Source organism: Saccopteryx leptura, chromosome 2 (assembly GCF_036850995.1).
Source record: "Saccopteryx leptura isolate mSacLep1 chromosome 2, mSacLep1_pri_phased_curated, whole genome shotgun sequence".
Lineage (NCBI taxonomy): Eukaryota > Metazoa > Chordata > Mammalia > Chiroptera > Emballonuridae > Saccopteryx > Saccopteryx leptura.
This window is the reverse complement of record NC_089504.1, coordinates 112,075,390-112,099,773: the sequence shown is the minus strand read 5'-3', so window position 1 is coordinate 112,099,773 and position 24,384 is coordinate 112,075,390. Positions and strand designations below refer to the sequence as shown.

At 39.1% G+C, this 24,384-nt stretch overlaps 1 protein-coding gene, 1 non-coding gene and 1 pseudogene across 3 annotated transcripts in view; 2 read left to right on the top strand and 1 right to left on the bottom strand.

Moving 5' to 3' along the window:
- Positions 1–24,384, bottom strand: part of RAB3IP (RAB3A interacting protein) — a 71,248-nt gene that overhangs the window by 11,185 nt on the left and 35,679 nt on the right. Inside the window, exons 5-8 of one of the 2 annotated variants that reach the window (XM_066368542.1) lie at positions 22,349–22,444; positions 6,266–6,343; positions 4,646–4,849; positions 438–566 (exon numbers count right to left, since the gene is read on the bottom strand). In XM_066368542.1, coding sequence (XP_066224639.1) covers positions 438–566; positions 4,646–4,849; positions 6,266–6,343; positions 22,349–22,444 — 507 coding nt within the window. Of the gene's footprint in view, positions 1–437; positions 567–4,645; positions 4,850–6,265; positions 6,360–22,348; positions 22,446–24,384 lie in introns of those variants that run through there. The other variant, XM_066368543.1, reaches the window with a different exon arrangement.
- On the top strand, positions 5,464–6,138 carry LOC136393871 (NADH dehydrogenase [ubiquinone] 1 beta subcomplex subunit 8, mitochondrial pseudogene; annotated as a pseudogene).
- On the top strand, positions 23,029–23,105 carry TRNAG-GCC (transfer RNA glycine (anticodon GCC)). Its single transcript has one exon. It is a non-coding gene; the product is annotated as a tRNA-Gly (tRNA).

Here is a 24,384-nt window from a genome sequence, read left to right as displayed (position 1 = left end):
TTATATTTGTATAGGACCTTATATTTTAAAAGTTTATGTTTATCTACTTAATTCACCTCATTTTATCAGCTTACCAATCTCATGACATAGGCAAGGAAGGCATTTTCCCCCCTTTTTACAGATGAAGAAACTAAATATTTTTTATCATGTACAGATAAACCAACAAACATTTAGCATAAATAACTTCCCTTACACTGAGCCCGGGACTGAGAATCAAGACTAAGCCCTACCCCCACTACATATTTAATACTTTACTTCAATGCAAAAATGTTCAGTACCCAAATGCCAAGAAATTATGATCCTAATATGCAATAAGAATGGTAAAACATGATATTTTATAACTTATTATATAAGAGATATTAAAATATTTAACATGACTTAGTAAAAGGTATAGGAACAACACTAATGCATTCCTATTTAAATTTTTTTTAAATTACCTCACTTTTTGAGAATGTTAAACATGGAAAGATATCTTCCTGATAAATTTTGTCTAAGAAAGGACACGTTCTGTCCATTGTGGGCTCATCCTTCCAAGATCTGAATTCATTATACAGAGATAGGTCAGCCTGATAAACCAAAAGAAAACACAAAATAACCTTTTTAAAAGTACAGATATAAAATTACTTTATAAAACCAAAACCTATTTAAACATTACTGAAAAAGAAATACTCTTCATTTAAAATAATGAATTAAACCATTCTTAAAGAGTTATAATACCTTTATAATAGCCGTATTTTCTTTTTTAAAAAATCCAAACTCCCATATGACTGACTCACTGGCCCTTTTTGAAATACCCACTAGGGCAGTGGTAGTCAACCTGGTCCCTACCGCCCACTAGTGGGCGTTCCAGCTTTCATGGTGGGCGGTAGCGAAGCAACCAAAGTATAAATAAAAAGATAGATTTAACTATAGTAAGTTGTGTTATAAAGATTTATTCTGCCAAACTTAGCAAAAATTCGACATAAAGTACTTGGTAAGTAATAATTATTATATGCTTTAACTTGCTGTAACTCTGCTTTATAAATTTTATAAAATAGTTACTTCCCTACTTTATAAATCACCACTACTGTGGAACCAGTGGGCGGTTAGAAAATTTTACTACTAACAGAGATACAAAAGTGGGTGGTAGGTATAAGAAGGTTGACTACCCCTGCACTATGGTATTTAATGATGCTATCATTTTCCCTCCCATAATTAATGTGAACCTTTTTGTAAGACACATGTGTATTATTCTGAATATTAAAAAAAAAAAGATAACAAGTCTTTTCTGAAAATAATAAAAAATTTGGACCCAAGTTAATTAAAGTGTCTGAATAAACTGAGATTAAATTATAAAACCAAAAGTTTGGGGTTAAAAATGATATAATTGTTCTACTACTATATCATCTGAAGGCATTTCCAAAGGCATTTCCAAAATGTTTATTGTATAAGCAGAAAGACTAAAAGAAGCACACATATAAGCCTGCTGAATGAACTAACTTAAAATATAATACTTATTTAGCTATTTTTTGGCATAGGAACATTCAGTAACCACCCACTGAACTATCAACAGTCATGCAGGCTGGCACTAGCCTTGCCATTCATATTCACTCTTCTAGCTTTCTCTTTCCCCTACTCCCTTTAGTTAGTTTTTTCCAAGTACTCTTCCCTACAGATTCACCAACCCAGCTCAATACCGTCTGTCAACATACAAAGCTGTTCCTGCCCCCAGCCACCCACAGAGAGTGATGTCCCTCACCCTCCTGCAGCTCTAGGGTGCTCTTGGGCAGAAGCACTGGATACACTATAAATGAAGCCCTGACAACTGCTATGACCTTAGGACATCTTAATCAGATGGGCAGGATGACAGTAGGCTGAGTAGATCCAACATTCCCTACAAACTTTCCTTTAAAGTTTATAATGGCAATCTCCTGTGAAATCTGTTCACCCCAATTCATAAACTCCTTGAATAAGAGTAAAAGGTAAAAGGATAAAAACATTAGCAGATAAGTAATGCTTATATTTTCTAATTACTTTTCTTTGTAAAATTTAATAATTTTTAATGGAAAACCCCAGAACAGATAAGCAGTGTTTTAAGGAAAGCTTCTAATTTAAAGGTAGTAATTTAATCTATTTATTAAAAACTGACTCACTGGCATAAACATTTAATTCTCACAGCTATATAAGACTGATATTTTCATTTTATAGAAAAAGAAACTAGGGTTTACAGAGATAAAGTAAGTTGCCCAAAGTTATGGAGCAAAAAACTAGTAAAAGTTCAAATTCATATCTAAGTGCCTTGATCTCAAAACCTTGCATAATTCACATGAGTGTACATGAACTCATTCATGTTTTAAATATTGCAAATGTCATGACTGAATGCCCTCACCATATTTTCGACAGAAACATGAATATGTTTCATTTGTTTTTGGACTGTTATAACTTTTATTATTAAAACTTACACAGGTCAAATTTATGCATTTCCTTTGTCTAATAAAACTTTTTGACACAATTTTCACAAAACATTAGGATACAGAATATTGCTGGAAAGGAAAAAGTTATTATTTTGAAATTATATGCTGCCTATTCCTATTTTAAAGGATTTCATAAACTAAAAACAAAATTTTAAAATGTTCCATGAGAAACACTTCGATTTTGGTAGTGTAAACAGGAAAGAAGGTAATAATTATATATTAGAAGAAACCACAGCAAAAATACAAGTTGTATAAAGCAATTAAAAATGCTATTTTTTTTTCTTTTTTGCATTTCTCTGAAGCTGGAAACGGGGAGGCAGTCAGACAGACTCCCGCATGCGCCCGACCAGGATCCACCCAGCACGCCCATCAGGGGGCGATGCTCTGCCCATCTTGGGGCGTCGCTCTGCTACAATCAGAGCCACTCTAGCGCCTGAGGCAGAGGCCCCAGAGCCATCCTCAGTGCCCAGGCAAACGTTGCTCCAATGGAGCCTTGGCTGCGGGAGGGGAAGAGAGAGACAGAGAGGAAGGAGAGGGGGAGGGGTGGAGAAGCAGATGGGCACTTCTCCTGTGTGCCCTGGGACTCCTGCATGCCAGGCCGACACTGTACCACTGAGCCAACCGGCCAGGGCCTAAAAATGCTATTTAAATTCAAATAAATTAAAATTAAAACTAAAAAGAACTTTCTTATCCCTGGCCAGTTGTCTCAGTGGATAAAGTGTTAGCGCAGCTTATGGGATGTCCCAGGTTCGATTCCTGGTCAGGGCACACAAGAGAAGTAAGTGACCATCTGCTTCTCTCCCCCTCCGTCTCTCCCTTCTCTCCCTCTTCTCCTCCCACAGCCAGTGGCTCAATTGGTTTCAGCGTGGCCCCTCCTTCTCTCCCTTCTCTCCCTCTTCCCCTCTCACAGCTGAGTGGCTCAACTGGTTTGAGCCTGGCCCCAGGTGCTGAGGATGGCTCGGCTGATCAGCTTCAGGAGCTAAAAACAGCTTGGCTGATTGGAGCACCTGGGGTTGCCGGGTGGATCCTGGTGGGGGGGGGGGGGGGGTATGCAGGAGTCTATCTCCCCTCCTCTCACTTAAAAAAAACTTTCTTAAATATTTAAAAGAAACCAATGTGAATTTTATATTATGTAATATTCAGATTTGATCAAGTATTAAAGTTATCTCTCATAGCATCTTTTGATAATTAAACAAAATATAATTAAATTAAAATACGTAACTTTGGTTATTCAGTTTAATAGTCTTGCCTTCCATGTAAAAAATATTTTTTTTTAGGATTTTAATTTATTTATTTTAGAGAGGAGGGGGGAGAAATATGGGGGGAGGGGAGGAGCAGAAAGAATCAGCTCATAGCCACCTCTCGCATGTGCAATGACTGGGCAAGGCTGGGTCTTTGAACTAGCAACCTCAGCGTTTCAGGTCAATGCTTTATCCACTGCACCACCACAGGTCAGGCTTCACATAAAAATTCAACCAAACAAGCAGAAACCGCTTCTTAAAAATTAATGGACTTGAACTCGGCAATGCAAAATAAAGCTTTTAAGAAAAAACAGGGGAGGGCTGCTCTATAAATTATTGATCAATCCCCTTGGAAATACATTCTCCTCACATGCAGTAATTAAGAAAAAAATATTTTATAGTTATACAATTTTTACTCAAAGCAGTTCAAAATTATCTACATTATTTATCTTTATATTTTTTAAAATATGACTTCCAGTAGTTCTATTTTTGTTGTTTAGTTATCTGAATTAACTCTAGAACTCCCTTTGCTCCTACTCCTTTAACTCTAATTTTCCCAGAATTTAAGTAAAAGCAACACTGTTCTTCAAGAAATTACTTTCTTTTCAGATATTCCTTACATTCAGATTTTGTTGGAAGGCCCTGGCATAAATTTTAACTAGTCAGATCACTCAGGCCATCCACTCTCCTTTATGCAAAACAGGAAGGTGTGCTCCCTAAGGGGAGCCCGAGGTTAGGAAACTTACCAAGTCCAGCAGGCACTCCACAGTCAGCCAGACAGAGAACGGAACCGAAGAATCCCTGAGAGCAGCCAGCTCTAGAGTCAGCCTCCCCCATCTTACTACCGTATATTTTGTACTAAAGATTTAGCTGACAAAAGTCATAACTGACACCTCAGTGATGAGAAAAAATAAGTATCAGAGTCAGAAAGGACGGTCCTTGAAGAGTTACCTCTTTGCAGTCTTTTACAATTGGCTGTATCACGCTGAGGTCCTGATGACTGCCACTCATAGCACTGCTTGTACTTTTATTTCGTGCATGCCCCTTTTTAAAAGGTGTCTTTCCACCTGGCAGAGGTTCCTGTGTAGGTGACGTCGGAGAACTGGACAATACAAGTGTCTTCAGTGCAGCTACTTCAGCTTGAAGGACATCAATCTTGAAAAGGAATCGACATAGTCACATACACTAAATATGCTTACTGACAGCAGATAAAGACTAGCAGTTCTGTCAAAACACTTTCCTTCCAATGATGAAATGTTTAATGTGTATTTCCTGTGGATTAATAAAAGGAAAGTAAAATTAAGATTTTGATGTTTCTATGTGGTTTGGATTCAGCTGCTACTCACAAGGTCAAATGAAATTTAAAAATTTTTCAAAATGTCTAACATTTAATTTATGTGAATTTTCAAAATCTTCAAAATATAACAGATTATGATTAGTTGTAGTTCATTCCTAAACCAGTAAACTCTAATAACATTTCAGTGGCTTTTAACAGTGAACTAACAAAATAAATACTAACTTTAAATGCGATATGATCTTTTTAATAATACACGATGACAAGCCTTTGAATCATTTGGCTCTCCTATAAATGAACACCAAATGCTCAATATTAATATTACCTACACAGCAGCTATTTCTTCCTTTATAGTTTCCTATACTTTCCAAACCATCTTCATTTAAGACAAGCACTCCTTTTAGACTCACAACAAAACCTAATAAATGTTAAGTATCTTGAAGACGGTGATCACTAGGAAGATGAGAGGTTCAAGATGGTGGCGGCCAGGGAGGTGGTCCTGGGAGTCTGACGGCTATGCAGGGCCGCCTGGAACGTGGTGCCACTGAGTGCATGGACAGCCCTCCACTCCACCAAGGACGTGATCGTGAGGCCCTTTGCCAGGACCCCTGAAGAAAGGGATGCCACCGCTGCTGCCACCAAGAAGGATCAAATACAGCTGAAAGACTACGAGTGGTGCCCAGATGATGGCATGGGGTATGCGACTACCCAAGCTCTGTGACTGCTCACAGCACAGAAGGATCCATGGTATGACTGGGACCACCCAAACCTGAAACTGAACTGGGTTGAATCAATTCACTGGGACCCGATGTTATATCAGGAACCCTGTGAACACGTCCCCCATGCCTGGTTCTTGGAATCTCATGTGTAAGGAGGTCTTCAGCTTCGTGGCCTTCATACTATTCATGTCTTGGGTAGGGGAGACTCACCCCTCCTACCAGTCCGTGGGGCCAAAGCAGTATCCTTATAATATACTGCTCACAAAAATGAGGGGATATTGTATAGCTTCATAGTCATTTTGAAATATCCCCTCATTTCTGTGAGCAGTACAATCTATACCTGGAAGAAGGGGGTGGTCCCCCCAGAGCCTGAGCAGGTGGTTCACTGTGAAGTCTGGCGAGACTTCCTGGGTGTTGTGCGCCCTACCTGACTCCCTCATTCCTATTGATTTAACCTTAATGAAATCCCTAATAAAACTTAGTGCTCTGGTTAAAAAAAAAAAAAAGTAAGCACTAATTTCTTTATATTTTATACTATTAAAAGCAGTAAAAACTTACTTTTCCTTGTGCTTCTTTTAGCTGTTTTTCTGCTGTTGCCTGCTTGACATTTGCTTCTCTCACCATCTTATGAGCTTCCTGAAAAAGTTAACATCTAAAATTTTGGAAAGTATTTAGCATTTATTTTCAAAAGTCTCTTAATAAATGATTAAAGCAAAGATATACTACCAAAATTTAGCCTGAAGTATTCAATATCAACTTTTAAAATAAGAGGTGTCAGAAGACAGACAAACTACTATATTAGAAATTAGGAACTGGTACCTTTTTTTTTTTTTTTTCATTTTTCTGAAGCTCGAAACAGGGAGAGACAGTCAGACAGACTCCCGCATGCTCCCGACCGGGATCCACCCGGCACGCCCACCATGGGGCGACGCTCTGCCCATCCTGGGGGTCGCCATGTTGCGACCAGAGCCACTCTAGCGCCTGAGGCAGAGGCCACAGAGCCATCCCCAGCGCCCGGGCCATCTTTGCTCCAATGGAGCCTTGGCTGCGGGAGGGGAAGAGAGAGACAGAGAGGAAAGCGTGGCGGAGGGGTGGAGAAGCAAATTGGCGCTTCTCCTGTGTGCCCTGGCCGGGAATCGAACCTGGGTCCTCCGCACACTAGGCCGACGCTCTACCGCTGAGCCAACCAGCCAGGGCGAACTGGTACCTTTTTTAGTACCTGTTACCACTGAGGCAGCCAACCTGAGTTCAAGCACTCTGATCTATGGTTGAATAAAGGACTATGAAAGTGATGAAAGAAAATATATAACCCATATATTAAATCCAACTTTTATGTAATTAGGTTTTTATAATTTGGTCACAATGCACACATATTAGTCACACCACAACAAAGACATACAGAAGGGACACATAAAAATATTAAAACATCAATAGTGCTGTAGTTTATGGAAATGACAGCTGAGAAGCCTTAGAGCTTTCAATAATTAAAAAAAAAAAATCACAACTAATATTAAGTAATGATTTTGTACAGTGCAACCTAAAAAGACAAATCAGTTTTCCCTCTAACAGGGTCTTAACTTTTCAGTAGTACAAATATGAAATTCCAGGTATTTAATTCCATTTTATTCATCAAACGTGTATTCAGATCATCTATCTGTGAGGTTCTGTTCAAGAATAATATCCTAGGAAAAAAAGACAAGACCCCTGCTCTTGAAGAGTGTTCATCCTGATTACATTCTAATAATTAAAATAACTGATCAACAATCCTGGATTTTATTCTAAGTGCAGTATGAAGTCTTATAGTTTTCTAAGAAGAGAGGAATATAATTAAACTTGTTGTTTGTTTGTTTTTTTTAAAGATTACTCTGCTGTATGGAATAACTCCTATAAAGGATTAAAGATAAACTGGAATAGTATACAGGGTACTCGAGATAATCCCCAGGGATGTAAGAGCAGATAGTTTAGAGCTCTGATTTGCAATTTATGAGAAAGAAGAAAGGGAGAAAGGGGGTGAGGAAAAAACTAGCTTCAAAGGTATTTAATAAACAGTGTGACAGTGACACCTTCACTAGGTCTCTCAACTGCTCCGTGGTAGAATGGAGAGTGGAAGTTCTCCCCCTCAGTCTGGCAGTGGCACTCCAATCTGTTCACCTGCTTATACAGTACTGTAGCGAGTTGCAGTCTGTGTGTGTCCACGAATGTAAATTTACAGGTCACGTCAGTTTAAATAAAAGAAGCTTTAGTATCAATGCTTTATAATGAGATGAGATTAACTGAAAATCTTCCATGAACAACTGTGCTATTTTGTATCAAAGTCTTTAAGAGCTGTCAAATTTAATAATAAGGTAAGTATTTTTCTTTTGAAAATAACAAATATTTCAGATTTGCATAATTTTCTATAACGATAAGTAGCTATTAATAGAACTATTTGGTAGATATTTTCAAAATAATGAACACATCTAATCTGACTCCTCAAGAAGGGTGACATTTTAACTACAAATGCAGAGTAGCTCCTGCTACGGAGAGAATATTTGTTTAGAAATGGACTCTGCTGTTATTAATAGTGGACTATGCAACTTAGACGAAACCTCCCATGGGGAAAGGTTAGAAGAGTTAGGCAAATGAAACATTGAAGGATTGGGGGACCAAGACCCAAATGAAAAGATACAACATACATATGATTGGAATCTCAGAGGAAAGAAAAGAGAGCTAGAAGGAGAAAGTAGCAGGCTCTAAAAAGATAATGTGAGTGACGTCACAGAAATGGCGCCGTGAGCAGCACGTCCGACAGATCTCCCCAAAATCTCAACAAATTTGTCAACTAGAAGCAGAAAAATTTATCCTCGGAGCATCCACACTGAAAGCAGAGGGACTGTTGCCCAGGAGGGAATACGCCTGGGGTGAGTAAACCCACACGTGCAGCTGCCCCCGCCGCGTCCCGGGGAGTGCCGGCAACCACCGGCGTGCTCTGAAAAGCCCGGCGCGCGCGTGCGCCCCGAGCCGCGTCCCAGCGCCCCGAGCCGCGTCCCAGCGCCCCGAGCCGCATCCCAGCGCCCCGAGCCACGTCCCAGGGAGTGCCGGCAACCACGGGCGTGCTCTGTGCTCTGAGGAGCCACAGGCGCGCCCCATCCACGTCCCAGGGAGTGCCGGTAACCACCGGCGTGCTCTGTGCTCTGAGAAGCCGCGCGCCCGCGCCCCGAGCCGCGTCCCGGGGAGTGCCCGCAACCACCGGCGTGCTCTGAGAAGCCGGGCGCGCGCCCCGACCCACGTCCCAGGGAGTGCTAGCAACCAACGGCGTGCTCTGAGAAGCCGCGCGCCCGCGCGCCCCGGGGAGTGCCAGCAACCACTGGCGTGCTCGGAGAAGCCGCGTGCTCGCGCCCCGAGCCGCATCCCGGGGAGTGCCGGCCACCACCGGCGTGCTCTGGGAAGCTGCGCGCCCGCGCCCCGAGCCGCGTCCCGGGGAGTGCCCGCAACCACCGGCGTGCTCTGAGAAGCCGGGCGCGCGCCCCGACCCACGTCCCAGGGAGTGCTAGCAACCAACGGCGTGCTCTGAGAAGCCGCGCGCCCGCGCGCCCCGGGGAGTGCCAGCAACCACTGGCGTGCTCGGAGAAGCCGCGTGCTCGCGCCCCGAGCCGCATCCCGGGGAGTGCCGGCCACCACCGGCGTGCTCTGGGAAGCTGCGCGCCCGCGCCCCGAGCCGCGTCCCGGGAGTAGCGGCCACCACCGGCGTGCTCTGAGAAGCCGCGCGCGCGCCCCGACCCACGTCCCAGGGAGTGCCAGCAACCAACGGCGTGCTCTGAGAAGCCGCGCGCCCGCGCGCCCCGGGGAGTGCCAGCAACCACCGGCGTGCTCGGAGAAGCCGCGTGCTCGCGCCCCGAGCCGCATCCCGGGGAGTGCCGGCCACCACCGGCGTGCTCTGGGAAGCCGCGCGCCGAGCCGCGTCCCGGGGAGTAGCGGCCACCACCGGCGTGCTCTGAGAAGCCGCGTGCGCGAGCCCCGCGTCCCCGGGAGTGCCGGCCACCACTGGCGTGTTCTGAGAAGCCGTGCACGCGCGCGCGCCCCGTGACGCAGTCCGGGAGGGGCGCCAAACCTGTCTTTCCTAGTCAGGAGATTCTCTCCGTGGACGGGGCACCTCACCCAGACATTCGAGCTAACAATCAAGCGTTGGGGGAGGGGCGCGCAGGCAGCCTGAAATACTCTCTGGAGCACAGCTGCGGATCCAATCACTGAAATTAGCTAAACCCACAAAATCTACGCACCCACGGGGCTCTAATTGATAAGATCTCTCCCAGTTCAGCGATCCAAGACAAGAGGCATAATATTTTTCACTGCCTTTCGCTAAAGGGGCGGGGGCAACTTCTGATTGACAGAGCCTCTATATTCAGGGATATACCTAACAAGAGGGACTTGGCAGATATTAAGATCTATATAGCAAGCAGCGAATAGTGCATCTTCTTTCCAGCCAAAACAGGCTACCAAGTGTGGAAAGCCTGGGTTGAGTGGTCCAACTGAATGATAGGCGCTGAACAGTCACCTTGACAACAATTGACTCCCAGCCCCGCCTGATTACGCTGGAGGCTCTGACTGCCAAAGCCTTACCCAGAGCCTTGCGCTGAGTGAGGATAGAGTGGGGATTTCCCAGCTCTTTGAGCCTCTTACTCCCCAGACAGAAGCAGTGGCAGCCTCATAGCTGGATCACCAGGCTGCTAATTCAGGAAGGGGAAACTAGGGGAGAGACTCCAGGAAAGCAAACTCTCTCTCATTATTGGACTCTACAAACGCCAACAAGCCTTGACTACCAGTGAGACTAAAGCCAATTATATGACATTGCCATAGAATCCCATCAACTGCAAATCCCTACCTAAGCGTGACACAGGGGCAGAACCTGGGGTACAGATTAACCGACCAGGAAGAGGGAGAGAAAAGAAAAAGGAAGAAGTTAACCTCTCAAAATCAAGAAAAATCCACAGACTTTATAACTTGTTCCACTAATTCTTTGTTGTTGTTGTTTCTCTCTTCTTTCTTATTGTCTTTATTTGTATTTCCTCCACCTCGGTCCTTTTATTCTCTGCCCATCTTATGCTACCCTTTTCTTGAACTACACTACCCATAAGTGTTACATTTTATTTCTTTTCTTCATCCTTACTCTCCCTTAGGGTTACACTCCAAAACCCTTAACTCTCACTCTCTCCCCTTTTGTTTTCTTTTTGTTTTTTTTCCCTTTCCTTTTTTTCTTCCTTTGTTTCTCTCTTTTTCTTATTTTTTCCTTTCTATTCGTTCCTTCTTTTCTCCTTTTACTTTTCCTCTCATTTAATCCTCAATTACGAACAAATTATTTAATTTGGGACTAAAGTTTTTTTTGTTTTTTTTTTTTTGTTTTTTTTTTTGTTTTTTGTTTTTTTTTCTCTTTTCTTTTCTGCTTTTGTTCTTGGTTTTCCTTTATTTGTTTGTTTTTGTGGCATTTTGGGTACTTTTTACATTGCTTTTTAACTCACTAGCATTCCTCCCAACCCAAAGTCTCCATTGTATTTAGTCTTCACTCCACTTAATACAACAGATTTTTACTTATTTTTATTTTTTTCTTCTTTAAATATTATTTTTTCTCTCCTTTTTTCTGTTTCCCTCTTATCCCTCTCATTATATCTTTTAGTCGACCATCACTTACAAGCAAATCATTTGATGCTTGTCTAAGATATCCTCCTTTTTTTTTTTTTTTTTTTGCATTTAGTAGGTCCCTACTCCCTTTTTTGCACCTTGAACTCTTCACCCCAAATCAGGCCCTCCGTTATAGGCAATTTTTGTTCCATTTAGCATAATATAATTCACAGGTCATCACGATATTTACCTAAAGAGGTGAGAGGAGGGAAGGAGAAGAAAGAAAAAAGGGGGAAATAATAAATCATTACTTTTTGTGTGTGTGGAGTGTTTTTTTTTTTTTGGTTTTTTTTTTTTTTTTTTTTTTTTTCTTTTCTTTTTTTTTTCGCTTTTTATTCTTTATTAATTTTAATTAAGAATATCAACAAGACCACCTTCAGATGCCAATAAGAAAAAGGAAATCGAATATTATGGATACAAAAGATAGAGAGGTAACACAAATAGATGTGGAAAAATCTATGGAGAAAAGATTTAGCATACTGGAAGCCTTGGAGCCAAATGACAGAGAATTTAAAATAGAAATCTTAAAAATACTTAGAGATATACAAGAAAACACAGAAAGGCAATTTAGGGAAATCAGAAAACAACTCAACGATCACAAAGAATATATTACCAAGGAAATTGAAACTATAAAAACAAATCAAACAGAAATAAAAAACTCAATTCACGAACTGAAAAACGAGATAACAAGCTTAGCTAATAGAACAGCCCAGATAGAAGATAGGATTAGTGAAATAGAAGACAAGCAACTTGAGGCACAACAGAGAGAAGAAGAAAGAGACTCAAAAATAATAAAAAACGAGAAAACCCTACAGGAATTGTCTGACTCCATCAGAAAGAATAACATAAGAATAATAGGTATATCAGAGGGAGAAGAGAAAGAAAATGGAATGGAGAATATACTTAAACAAATAATAGATGAGAACTTCCCAAGCCTGTGGAAAGAACTAAAGCCTCAAATTCAAGAAGCAAACAGAACACCGAGTTTTCTTAACCCCAACAAACCCACTCCAAGGCACATCATAATGAAGATGACACAAACCAATGACAAAGAAAAAATTCTCAAGGCAGCCAGGGAAAAGAAGAATACAACATATAAAGGAAGACCTATAAGATTATCATCAGACTTCTCAGCAGAAACTCTACAAGCTAGAAGAGAGTGGACCCCAATATTCAAAGCCCTGAAAGAGAGGAACTTTCAGCCAAGAATACTATACCCATCAAAGCTATCCTTCAAGTACGAAGGAGATATAAAAACATTCACAAATACAGAAAAGATGAGAGAATTTATCAGCAGAAAGCCCCCACTCCAGGAAATACTAAAGGGGGTTTTCCAACCAGATTCAAAGAACAAAAGAAAACAGAACCCCAAGTAACAGCTCCACCAAGAAAACAATAAAACCAAACTTAAACTGTGACAACAAAGGAAAAAAAAAGGGGAGAAAGGATGAAGATTAACAGTAGCAAAGGACGATGAAGCGCAGAAATACTCATAAGAAAGGGTACTACAGTGAATATGGTAGGTACCCTTTTCATTACTTAATGATAACCACCCTTGAAAAAACCACCACAAAAACACTTGACTTAAAAAAGGTAGCAACAGAGGAAAGAAGTATGGAATACAAACAAACAAAAACAAATGATAGAAAAACAAAAGAGAAGAATCAAACAAGATACAAAACTAACAGAAAGCAATTTATAAAATGGCAATAGGGAACCCACAAGTGTCAATAATTACACTAAATGTAAATGGATTAAACTTACCAATAAAAAGACACAGAGTAGCAGAATGGATTAAAAAAGAAAATCCAACTGTATGCTGCCTACAAGAAACTCATCTAAGCAACAAGGATAAAAACAAATTCAAAGTGAAAGGCTGGAAAACAATACTCCAAGCAAACAACACCCAAAAAAAAGCAGGTGTAGCAATACTCATATCTGATAATGCTGACTACAAGACAGAAAAAGTACTCAGAGACAAAAATGGTCATTTCATAATGATTAAGGGGACACTGAATCAAGAAGACATAACAATCCTTAATATATATGCACCAAACCAAGGAGCACCAAAATATATAAGACAGCTACTTATTGACTTTAAAACAAAAACTGACAAAAATACAATCATACTTGGAGACCTCAATACACCGCTGACGGCTCTAGATCGGTCATCCAAACAGAGAATCAATAAAGATATAGTGGCCTTAAACGAAATATTACAACACCTGGATATGATAGACATCTACAGGACACTTCATCCCAAAGCGACAGAGTATACATTTTTCTCTAGTGTACATGGAACATTCTCAAGAATTGACCATATGTTGGGCCACAAAGACAATATCAGCAAATTTAGAAAAATTGAAATTGTACCAAGCATATTCTCTGATCATAAAGCCTTGAAACTAGAATTCAACTGTAAAAAAGAGGGGGAAAAACCCACAAAATTATGGAAACTAAACAACATACTTCTAAAAAATGAATGGGTCAAAGAAGAAATAAGCGCAGAGATCAAAAGATATATACAGACAAATGAAAATGAAAATACGACATATCAGAATCTCTGGGATGCAGCAAAAGCAGTAATAAGAGGAAAGTTCATATCACTTCAGGCCTATATGAACAAACAAGAGAGAGCCGAAGTAAGCCACTTAACTTCACACCTTAAGGAGCTAGAAAAAGAAGAACAAAGACAACCCAAAACCAGCCGAAGAAAGGAGATAATAAAAATCAGAGCAGAAATAAATGAAATAGAGAACAGAAAAACTATAGAAAAAATCAATAAAACAAGGAGCTGGTTCTTTGAAAAGATCAACAAAATTGACAAACCCTTGGCAAGACTCACTAAGGAAAAAAGACGCAGGACTCAAATAAATAAAATCCAAAATGAAAGAGGAGAAATCACCACAGACATCATAGATATACAAAGAATTATTGTAGAATACTATGAAAAACTATATGCCACCAAATACAACAATCTAGAAGAAATGGATAAATTCCTAGAACAATACAACCTTCCTAAACTGAGTCATGAAGAAGCAGAAAACCTAAACAGACCAATCAGCAGGGAGGAAATAGAAAAAACTATTAAAAACCTCCCCAAAAATAAAAGTCCAGGCCCAGACGGTTATACTAGTGAATTCTATCAAACATTCAAAGAAGACTTGGTTCCTATTCTACTCAAAGTCTTCCAAAAAATTGAAGAAGAAGCAATACTTCCAAACACATTTTATGAGGCCAACATAACCCTCATACCAAAACCAGGCAAGGATGGCACAAAGAAAGAAAACTACAGACCAATATCTCTAATGAATACAGATGCTAAAATACTAAACAAAATACTGGCAAACCGAATACAACAACATATTAAAAAAATAATACATCATGATCAAGTGGGATTCATCCCAGAATCTCAAGGATGGTTCAACATACGCAAAACGGTTAACGTAATACACCATATCAACAAAACAAAGAACAAAAACCACATGATCTTATCAATAGACGCAGAAAAGGCTTTCGATAAAATACAACACAATTTTATGTTTAAGACTCTCAACAAAATGGGTATAGAAGGAAAATATCTCAACATGATAAAGGCCATATATGATAAACCATCAGCCAACATCATATTAAATGGCGTAAAACTGAGGACTTTCCACCTTAAATCAGGAACAAGACAAGGTTGTCCACTCTCTCCACTCTTATTTAACGTGGTGCTAGAAGTTCTGGCCAGAGCAATCAGACAAGACAAAGAAATAAAAGGCATCCACATCGGAAAAGAAGAAGTAAAGGTATCACTTTTTGCTGATGATATGATCCTATACATCGAAAACCCAAAGGACTCCACAAAAAGATTACTCGAAACAATAAACCAATACAGTAAGGTCGCAGGATACAAAATCAACATACAAAAGTCCATAGCCTTTCTATATGCCAACAATGAAATATTAGAAAACGAACTCAAAAAAATTATCCCCTTCACGATTGCAACAAAAAAAATAAAATACCTAGGAATAAACATAACAAAGAATGTAAAGGACCTATATAATGAAAACTACAAGGCATTGCTAAGAGAAATAGAAAAAGACACAATGAGATGGAAAAATATTCCTTGTTCTTGGATAGGAAGAATAAATATAATTAAAATGGCCATATTACCCAAAGTAATATATAAATTTAATGCAATTCCCATCAAAATTCCTATGACATTTTTTAAAGAAATGGAACAAAAAATCATAAGATTTATATGGAACTATAAAAAACCCCGAATAGCTAAAGCAATCCTAAGGAAAAAGAATGAAGCTGGGGGCATTACAATACCTGACTTTAAACTATATTATAGAGCCACAATAATCAAAACTGTATGGTATTGGCAGAAAAACAGACACTCAGACCAATGGAACAGAATAGAAAGCCCAGAAATAAAACCACATATATATGGTCAAATAATCTTTGATAAGGGGGCCAACAACACAAAATGGAGAAAAGAAAGCCTCTTCAACAAATGGTGTTGGGAAAACTGGAAAGCCACATGCAAAAGAATGAAACTCGACTACAGCCTGTCCCCATGTACTAAAATTAATTCAAAATGGATCAAAGACCTAAATATAAGATCTGAAACAATAAAGTACATAGAAGAAGACATAGGTACTCAACTCATGGACCTGGGTTTTAAAGAACATTTTATGAACTTGACTCCAATGGCAAGAGAAGTGAAGGCAAAGATAAATGAATGGGACTACATCAGAATAAAAAGTTTTTGCTCAGCAAGAGAAACTGATATCAAAATAAACAGACAGCCAACTAAATGGGAACTGATATTTTCAAACAATAGCTCAGATAAGGGCCTAATATCCAAAATTTACAAAGAACTCATAAAACTCAACAACAAACAAACAAACAATCCAATAAAAAAATGGGAAGAAGACATGAACAGACACTTCTCCCAGGAAGAAATACAAATGGCCAACAGATATATGAAAAGATGCTCAGCTTCATTAGTTATTAGAGAAATGCAAATCAAAACTACAATGAGATACCACCTCACCCCTGTTAGATTAGCTATTATCAACAAGACGGGCAATAGCAAATGTTGGAGAGGCTGTGGAGAAAAAGGAACCCTCATACACTGTTGGTGGGACTGTAAAGTAGTACAACCATTATGGAGGAAAGTATGGTGGTTCCTCAAAAAACTGCAAATAGAACTACCTTATGACCCAGCAATCCCTCTACTGGGTATATACCCCAAAACCTCAGAATCATTGATACGTAAAGACACATGTAGCCCCATGTTCATTGCAGCACTGTTCACAGTGGCCAAGACATGGAAACAACCAAAAAGCCCTTCAATAGAAGACTGGATAAAGAAGATGTGGCACATATACACTATGGAATACTACTCAGCCATAAGAAATGATGACATCAGATCATTTACAGCAAAATGGTGGGATCTTGATAACATTATACGGAGTGAAATAAGTAAATCAGAAAAAAACAAGAACTACATGATTCCATACATTGGTGGAACATAAAAACGAGACTAAGAGACATGGACAAGAGAGTGGTGGTTACCAGGGGTGGGGGGAGGGAGGACGCAGGAGGGAGGGAGGGAGAATTAGGGGGAGGGGGAGGGGCACAGAGAAAACTAGACAGAGGATGACGGAGGACAATCTGACTCTGGGTGAGGGGTATGCAACATAATTTAATGACAAAATAACCTAGACATATTTTATTTGAATATATGTACCCTGAATTATTAATGTCATCCCATTAACATCAATAAAAATTTATTTAAAAAAAAAAAAAAAAAAAAAAAAAAGATAATGTATAGGATTTTGCACAATGACTAAAGACATTAAAAGGTAGGCACAGGCCTTGCCAGGTAGCTCCATTGGTTAAGAGCATCATCCATGTACGCCAAGGTTGTAGAGTTCTCCCCCCAGTCAGGGCACACAGAAGTACCAACCAATGAATGCATAAAAGAGTATAACAACAAATCAATTCTCTCTCTCCTTCTCTCTCTCAAATCAGTAAATTTTTTTTAAAAAAGAAAAAGGTAGGTACAAAAGAAATTTGAAAAATTTTCTATCACCCTACCATTCTGAAGCTGAAAATGACAGAGGTATCATCTATACCAGGAGTCAGCAAACTTCCCCAAGGGCCAGTTTTGGCTTTGTGAGCCCACTGTCTGTTGCAACTACTCAACTGTGCTACTGCAGTATGAAAGCAACCACAGACAATAAATACATAAACAAATGAGTGCAGCCATATCAATAAAAATCTATGAGCACTAAAATATGAATTTCATATAGTTTTCATATATCACTAAACATTATTCTTTTGATTTCTCCCAACCATTTAAAAATGTAAAAACCGGCCCTGGTCAGTTGGCTCAGTGGTAGAGCATCGGCCCAAGGTACTGATTTCCCTGGTTCTATTCCCAGTCAGGGCACACAGGACAAGAACATATCTGCATCTCCACCCCTCCCCTGTCCTCGTCTCCCTCCCCCCTTCCAGTAGCCATGGCTCAATTGATTCCAGACAGTTGGTCCCAGGCACTGAGGATGGTTCCATGGCCTCCCTTCACCTCAGGACCTAAAAACAGCTCAGTTGTCAATGGAGTGATGTCCAAGATTGGCAGAGCATGGTTCCATAGGGGGCTTGCCAGAGCCTGGTCTGGGCGAATGTGAAGAGTCTGTCTCTGTGCCTTCCTGCTTTCACTTAAAAAAAAAAAAAGAATGTAAAAACCAATTCTAGCTCAAGGCTGTTCAAAAGTAGAGATAGCCTAATTTTGCCCTTCAGGAAGTAGTTTGCAGACCTCTATCTACAAACATTCTCATCTTTATCCTTGCAAACTTTGAAAACAGAAATTTTAAACTTATTCTCCCCAAAACACGAGTTACTCCTAATCTTCTGATTTGCAAAAACAATTTGTTGTTATTAGAGAAGGCAAATTCAATAGAGAATTTTTTGAAAAAACCTTCACATAACTGACAATGACACTGAAAATTTAGTAAATGATTTAAAACAGAGAAGGATATACTTCTTCCATTTGAATCAATATATTTGTGAGTCTCCAGCAGCATTAAATATAATTTAAAAAATGACACTTTGACTAGACCTTCATCCAGAAATAAGTTATTGAAACAAAATTTTTCTTTTCTATTTTTTTCTTTTTTTGAGAGAGCGAGAGGGGAGGGGAAACACAGGGATAGACAGACAGGAAGGGGGAGAGATGAGAAGCATCAGTTTGTTATAGCATCTTAGTTGTTTATTGATTGCTTTCTCATATGTCTTGACTGGGGGGCTCCAGCTGAGCCAGTGACCCTTGCTCAAGCCAGCGACCTCAGGCTCAAACCAGTCACCTTGGACTTCAAACCAGCAACCATTGGGCTCAAGCCAGCAACAATGGGGTCCTGTCTATGACCCTATGCTCAAGGTGGATGAGCCCATGCTCAAGCCGGTGACCTCAGGTTTTTGAACCTGGGGCCTTAACATCCTAAGCCAATGCTCTATCCACTGCACTACTGCCTGGTCAGGCAAAACAAAATTTTTAAAAACACGGTAACATTCAATCACACTCTTCTCACTAACTACAGCATAGGCAAAGTAGGTTTACAGTTGTGAGCACATGAAAAAGTTTATTCTTGTATTATTTATTAATCATTGTATTATTTTTCCATATGAATCCCCTTTGCCCACCCCTGTAGGAAAATGCACACACATACATTTTAGTGAGAAAAAAATATTTTGTACTATTATAAAAATTTTAAAACATTTTTATAATTTGTGCTCTTTTCAAATTTATTTTATAATTTAAGTAACACATTATTATGAATGTTAGTATATGCATATTATTTATAAGTAATAGTGCCTAGCGAATAAGGAACACTCAGTAAATATCGGTATCTTCATTGTAATTAAGTAATGCTCAAGTTTTTCTCTTACTGACCAGGTACATGAACAAAAAATTTGGCATATACAGATCTAAGTAAGAAATTATGGTGGCTTGGAAGATGGTGTTAGCTGTATCAAAATAGAAAGGCAATAGATTGCTTTATGTTCTCGAGGTACTGTCACAAGACCTTTCTGACAGTTTAAATGTGGGATGAAGAGAGGCCTAAGGTGACTCCTTTTCTGTGCCTTTACATAAAAGGAAGTGCCACTTATGATTTTCACAGCACTTAAGGCCACGAGTTGAGGTCATGAACTTGAGTCCCAGCACTGCCCCTTAGCCTATCTATGCCTCACTTTCTTCACAGACAAAATGGTAATAGTGTGTCCTCTATGCCTCACAGCACTATGGAGAGAAAACTAGAGAGAGAGGGGAGGGGAACTATAAAGTTATACATATATTTTTTTCCCCATAGCATAAAAATTTACTACAACTGTCTGACATAATATATATAAGCGAAACATCTTTAGATTCTATCTCTTTTTCCCATGTTAAATGCAGACTACTTTGTAAAGCATTCTTTCAACTCTATTTTATATTATCTCAAAATCTGAGATACTGGGGGGAAAATATATGTATAACTTTATAGTTCTTCTATATGATACTTTTAAGACTCAATTTAGCTATAAAGTATAATTAGATACAAGATTATTCATCATACATAATACAGTGCTAATTTAAATTTACATGTTAAGTTTACCAAAACTGTGCAAACTGAGTTTATTCATAATAGTTTTTAATTCTTTTTTTTTTAGTTTTTAATTCTTAAACCGATACATATATATAAAATACAAAGAAAAAAAACTCTTTTCATAAGATAACAGTAAACAGATCATGTGAAGCCAACAATTAAGACAAGAGAAAAACTTTTAGTCCTTTTTTCAAAATTCACAAATAACTGGTTTGAATACAGCTTTCTTTATTACTAAAATCATGTTTAATCAATGTAATTTTCTTTCCCAGGAAGTTTACACAGTGTCAGTGCTATTAGCCATTGTTTGTTAGGAATACGTCAGGAGCCCCAAGACCATGTTTTCCAGATATGCTTTTTCACTAATTGCACAAACTGCATTTCTGGTACTTCACATCTCGCTATAGAGAGGGAAAAGTTTCTTCCTATTTGTTTTCCTTCTACTTCATCTAACAGAATATACATGTAAGTACAGAAGGATGGAGTTAAGCAGAGCTAAAATTAAGGGCAGGCAGGAAAGAAATAAAAATTTTCTTAAATAGTATAACATAATTGCTTTCTCATCTGGTATCCATATATCACTACAAAATTTTCTTGTAGCCAGACAATACTGGAAGAAAAAGTCTTATATCCTGTATACCTCTTGTACATACAAAAATGTGACAAGTCACAGAACTCTTGCTCCAGAGCTTTAACTTTCCACTCTCCTTCACCTTAAATTCCTCTTCCTCTCATCTCTGACTAGCTAACTAAACAAAAAATAAATTAGTTTTAAAATGTTTGTGAAAGAAGATGACCCCAAAAAAGACAAAGGTGAAGGCCAACAGGAGTGGAGCATCATGCTCATTGAAAGCCCACACATCTGAATACATCCACTGCAATGCTACTTAAAATGATAAAAATGGTAGAATATGACAAGATTATTCTATCATTACACTGACTATGTAGTAACAAGAAAAGAGGTTATTTGGGGGGAAAAACTACAAAATATATTACAATTATGTGAGCAAATATGTATAGCTAACACTGAAACAGATGTTGCATAAACACAAATGAAGTGTGAGGAAATTTTTCCCTAAAACCTTGTATTACATTAAAAGTTTTAAGAACAGATTTTTAAGAAAATAATATTGGTGAGTGATAATAGCATTAGTTGTTCTAGTAATATATCAATGTTTTCGATAAGAAACATTTTGGAGGCTAACCTAAAGGAGGCACTCCGGGGCAAGACTTCTTAACAAGAAGTGCTATTCTCTGCCCACCCTCATGAATATTTATTTATAAGTTGTCAAAATGATCATGAAGGATTTCTAACATTTTCTGGGCAAAGTCAAGTGTGATGGTTAATTCTGTGTGTCACCCTGACTGGGCCATATGGTGTGCCCAGATATTTGTTTAAGCATTATTCTGGTGTTTCTTGAGGGTGTTTCTGGATGACATAAGCATTCATATTAGTTGACTGAGCAAAGGAGAATGTCCTCTATAATGTGGGTGGGCCTGATCCAATACATTGAAGGCCTGAATAGAACAAAAAGCTGATCCCTACAGAATAAAAGAGAATTCTTTCTCCCTTCAGACTTGAATTGAAACATTAGCTTTTCCTGGGTTTTGAGCCCATCAGCCTTAGAACTAGAATTGGAAAAAAAAAAGGAACTAGAACTGCAGCATCAGCTCTCCTGGTTCTCAGGCCTTTGGACTTGGACTGGAACCACCATTGGCTTTTCTAGGTCCCCAGCCAGCCAACTCACCCTGCAAAACTTGGGACTTGTCGGTCTCAATAATCGCATGAGCCGATTCCTAATATAAGTCTCTTTCTGTCTATATGAAGTTATGTATATACACACATCCTATTACTTCTGTTTCTTGGAGAAGCCTGAGTAATACACCAAGGATGTTAAATGTCTTATATCAATGTCACCCCTACTAAGAAAACTGTGGTCGCAGTGATAGGCTGGAGAGCAAAGTGCACCTTCTAACAAGATGTGCCTGCTAACATCCCTCACATCGCCACATATCAGCTCTACATCAGCAGTTTGCTGTGGAGTCATGAATTTACTCTAAAGCAATCCCTAAATATTTGATAAAAATCAAAATTAAATTTACCTCCTTTCCTTCCAATATGCATTTCTTAACAGCCTGATACAGGTCACCCACAGTGTTTTTTCCTTTTCATAACATTTTAAATCAAAGATTCTACATTTATTAAGGATTTTATTTTTTCTTAGAAGACTTACAAATATGCATAAAGTTAAGTGTATTTTTCTCAAGATTCCCTCAAAATAATTCTATCAATATATAAAGATCAAAACTTTGCTTCTGGCCAAGATATAAATAGACCAACCTCAAATAGACTAGCTGTGAGTTCCTCCAATTCCTGTCCAAGTTGATCTCGTACTTTAGAAAGCCTCTCACACTCTTCATCTTTTAACTTCAGTTCCTGTGAGAAATGGATATATTATTTTGAATTTCCATAGTTTGAAGTTCGATTCAGCAGACAATATAATCTTTACTAATAAAATTACAAAATATTAATACTGTTCCCTCCTACAATGTTCACACTGAAAATGTTTATTTAGTGCTTGCTATGTGGAACACAATGAGGCAAATCTAATTTACAAAAAATTCTCACATTAAATTTTCATGTTTCTTTCATAAAACATTTAAAGACTAAATATGATTATATATTACATGTGAAAATAAACAATTAAAATTTCCCCTTAACTTTCTTCTGAACATATTTATGTCCAACAAGCAATTTCTTCAATTATGCTTACTCATTTCAATAAAAGTTCAACAAGTTTTTTTCCATGTTTACTTTAACAATTATTTACATATAAATAAATTACGTACCACACTGTAGTCTAAAATTTCTATTAGAAGACTATACATTTTAACATTATAACCAGAGGCAAATGATGCAAACTTAAAATTAGGAAGAATGTTAACAACAAAAATCTATCTTACATTTATACATGATTCCCAACAGGTCACAAAAAGATGTTTAAAAATTCCTATATTAAGGCCCTGGCCGGTTGGCTCAGTGGTAGAGCATTGGCCTGCCGTGCAAGGGGTCCCGGGTTCAATTCCTGGCCAGGGCACACAGGAGAGGCACCCATCTGCTTCTCCACCCCTCCGCCTCTCCTTCCTCTCTGTCTCTCTCTTCCCCTCCCGCAGTGAGGCTCCATTGGAGCAAAGATGGCCCGGCCGCTGGGGATGGCTCCTTGGCCTCTGCCCCAGGCGCTAGAGTGGCTCTGGTCGCAACAGAGCGATGCCCCGGAGGGGCAGAGCATCGCCCCTTGGTGGGCGTGCCGGGTGGATCCCGGTTGGGCGCATACGGGAGTCTGTCTGACTGTCTCTCCCCATTTCCAGCTTCGGAAAAATACAAAAAAAAAAAAAATTCCTATATTAAGACATTGTTGTATGGTGTCAGTAGGGTACAAGGTTTATTGGGATGACCACTTAGTAAGTTTCATAATGTCTAATCACTAAGGTATACACATGAAACTAATATAATATTGTATGTCAACTGCACTGAAAAATAAAAATGATTTAAAATTTAAAAAAAAATTTAAGATATTACAAATATGCAATTTTATAAGTTGCCCTAAATTAATCTTTCAAACTGAGATAAAAAAATTCAAGCCCCTTATATACTGGTCACAACTACACTAATAAAATAATGAGTTAGTTATATTATAATTGTGGTGGCAACACAGGTTTTGACTCTCCCAAGGACAGCTCCTGAAAGCTAAGTATACCAACTGGGATATCAGAGAACCCAATGACTACATCTTCAATAAACGTAAGTAAAAGAGAATCCCCTAGAATCTCCGACTATGAGAGAATATGGCTACATGTCAGCACTGCAGGATCAGCAACTGTGTGAAAGGAGAACAAGAAGTCAATGAGACTACAGAGGCACCCTGAAAAATCTCAGAACCTAAATTACGTATGTCCTCAAAGCAGAGGATTCTACCATTGGTGGAAACTGGGAGAAAAAGTCTGAGAACAAATGGAACAAAAGGGAATGGTTTTCCCAGGCTCCCTGTTGTAGGTGAGTGTAGAAGGCTGTCCCTGAGGCAGCACACAGTGCTGTGAAGCTCTGCACTCAGGTAGCTCAAAGCATCCAGCAAAAAAACCCTTCTAGGACAGAGCTCCACACAAGGGAAAACTCATAACCTGAAACCAAATTGCAGGACAAGAATAATGTAGGGAGAGAGAGACTGACAGACAGACACACTTCAGATACTAAAGGAAGAAGGTGAGGGCAAAGTTCCAAAGTAAACAGAGTGCAGAAAATACTATAAAAAATAACTATGTTATGATGAAGTGTTAAGCCAGTAAAGCTCACAGAGACACTGGGCTATAGGAGAAAAC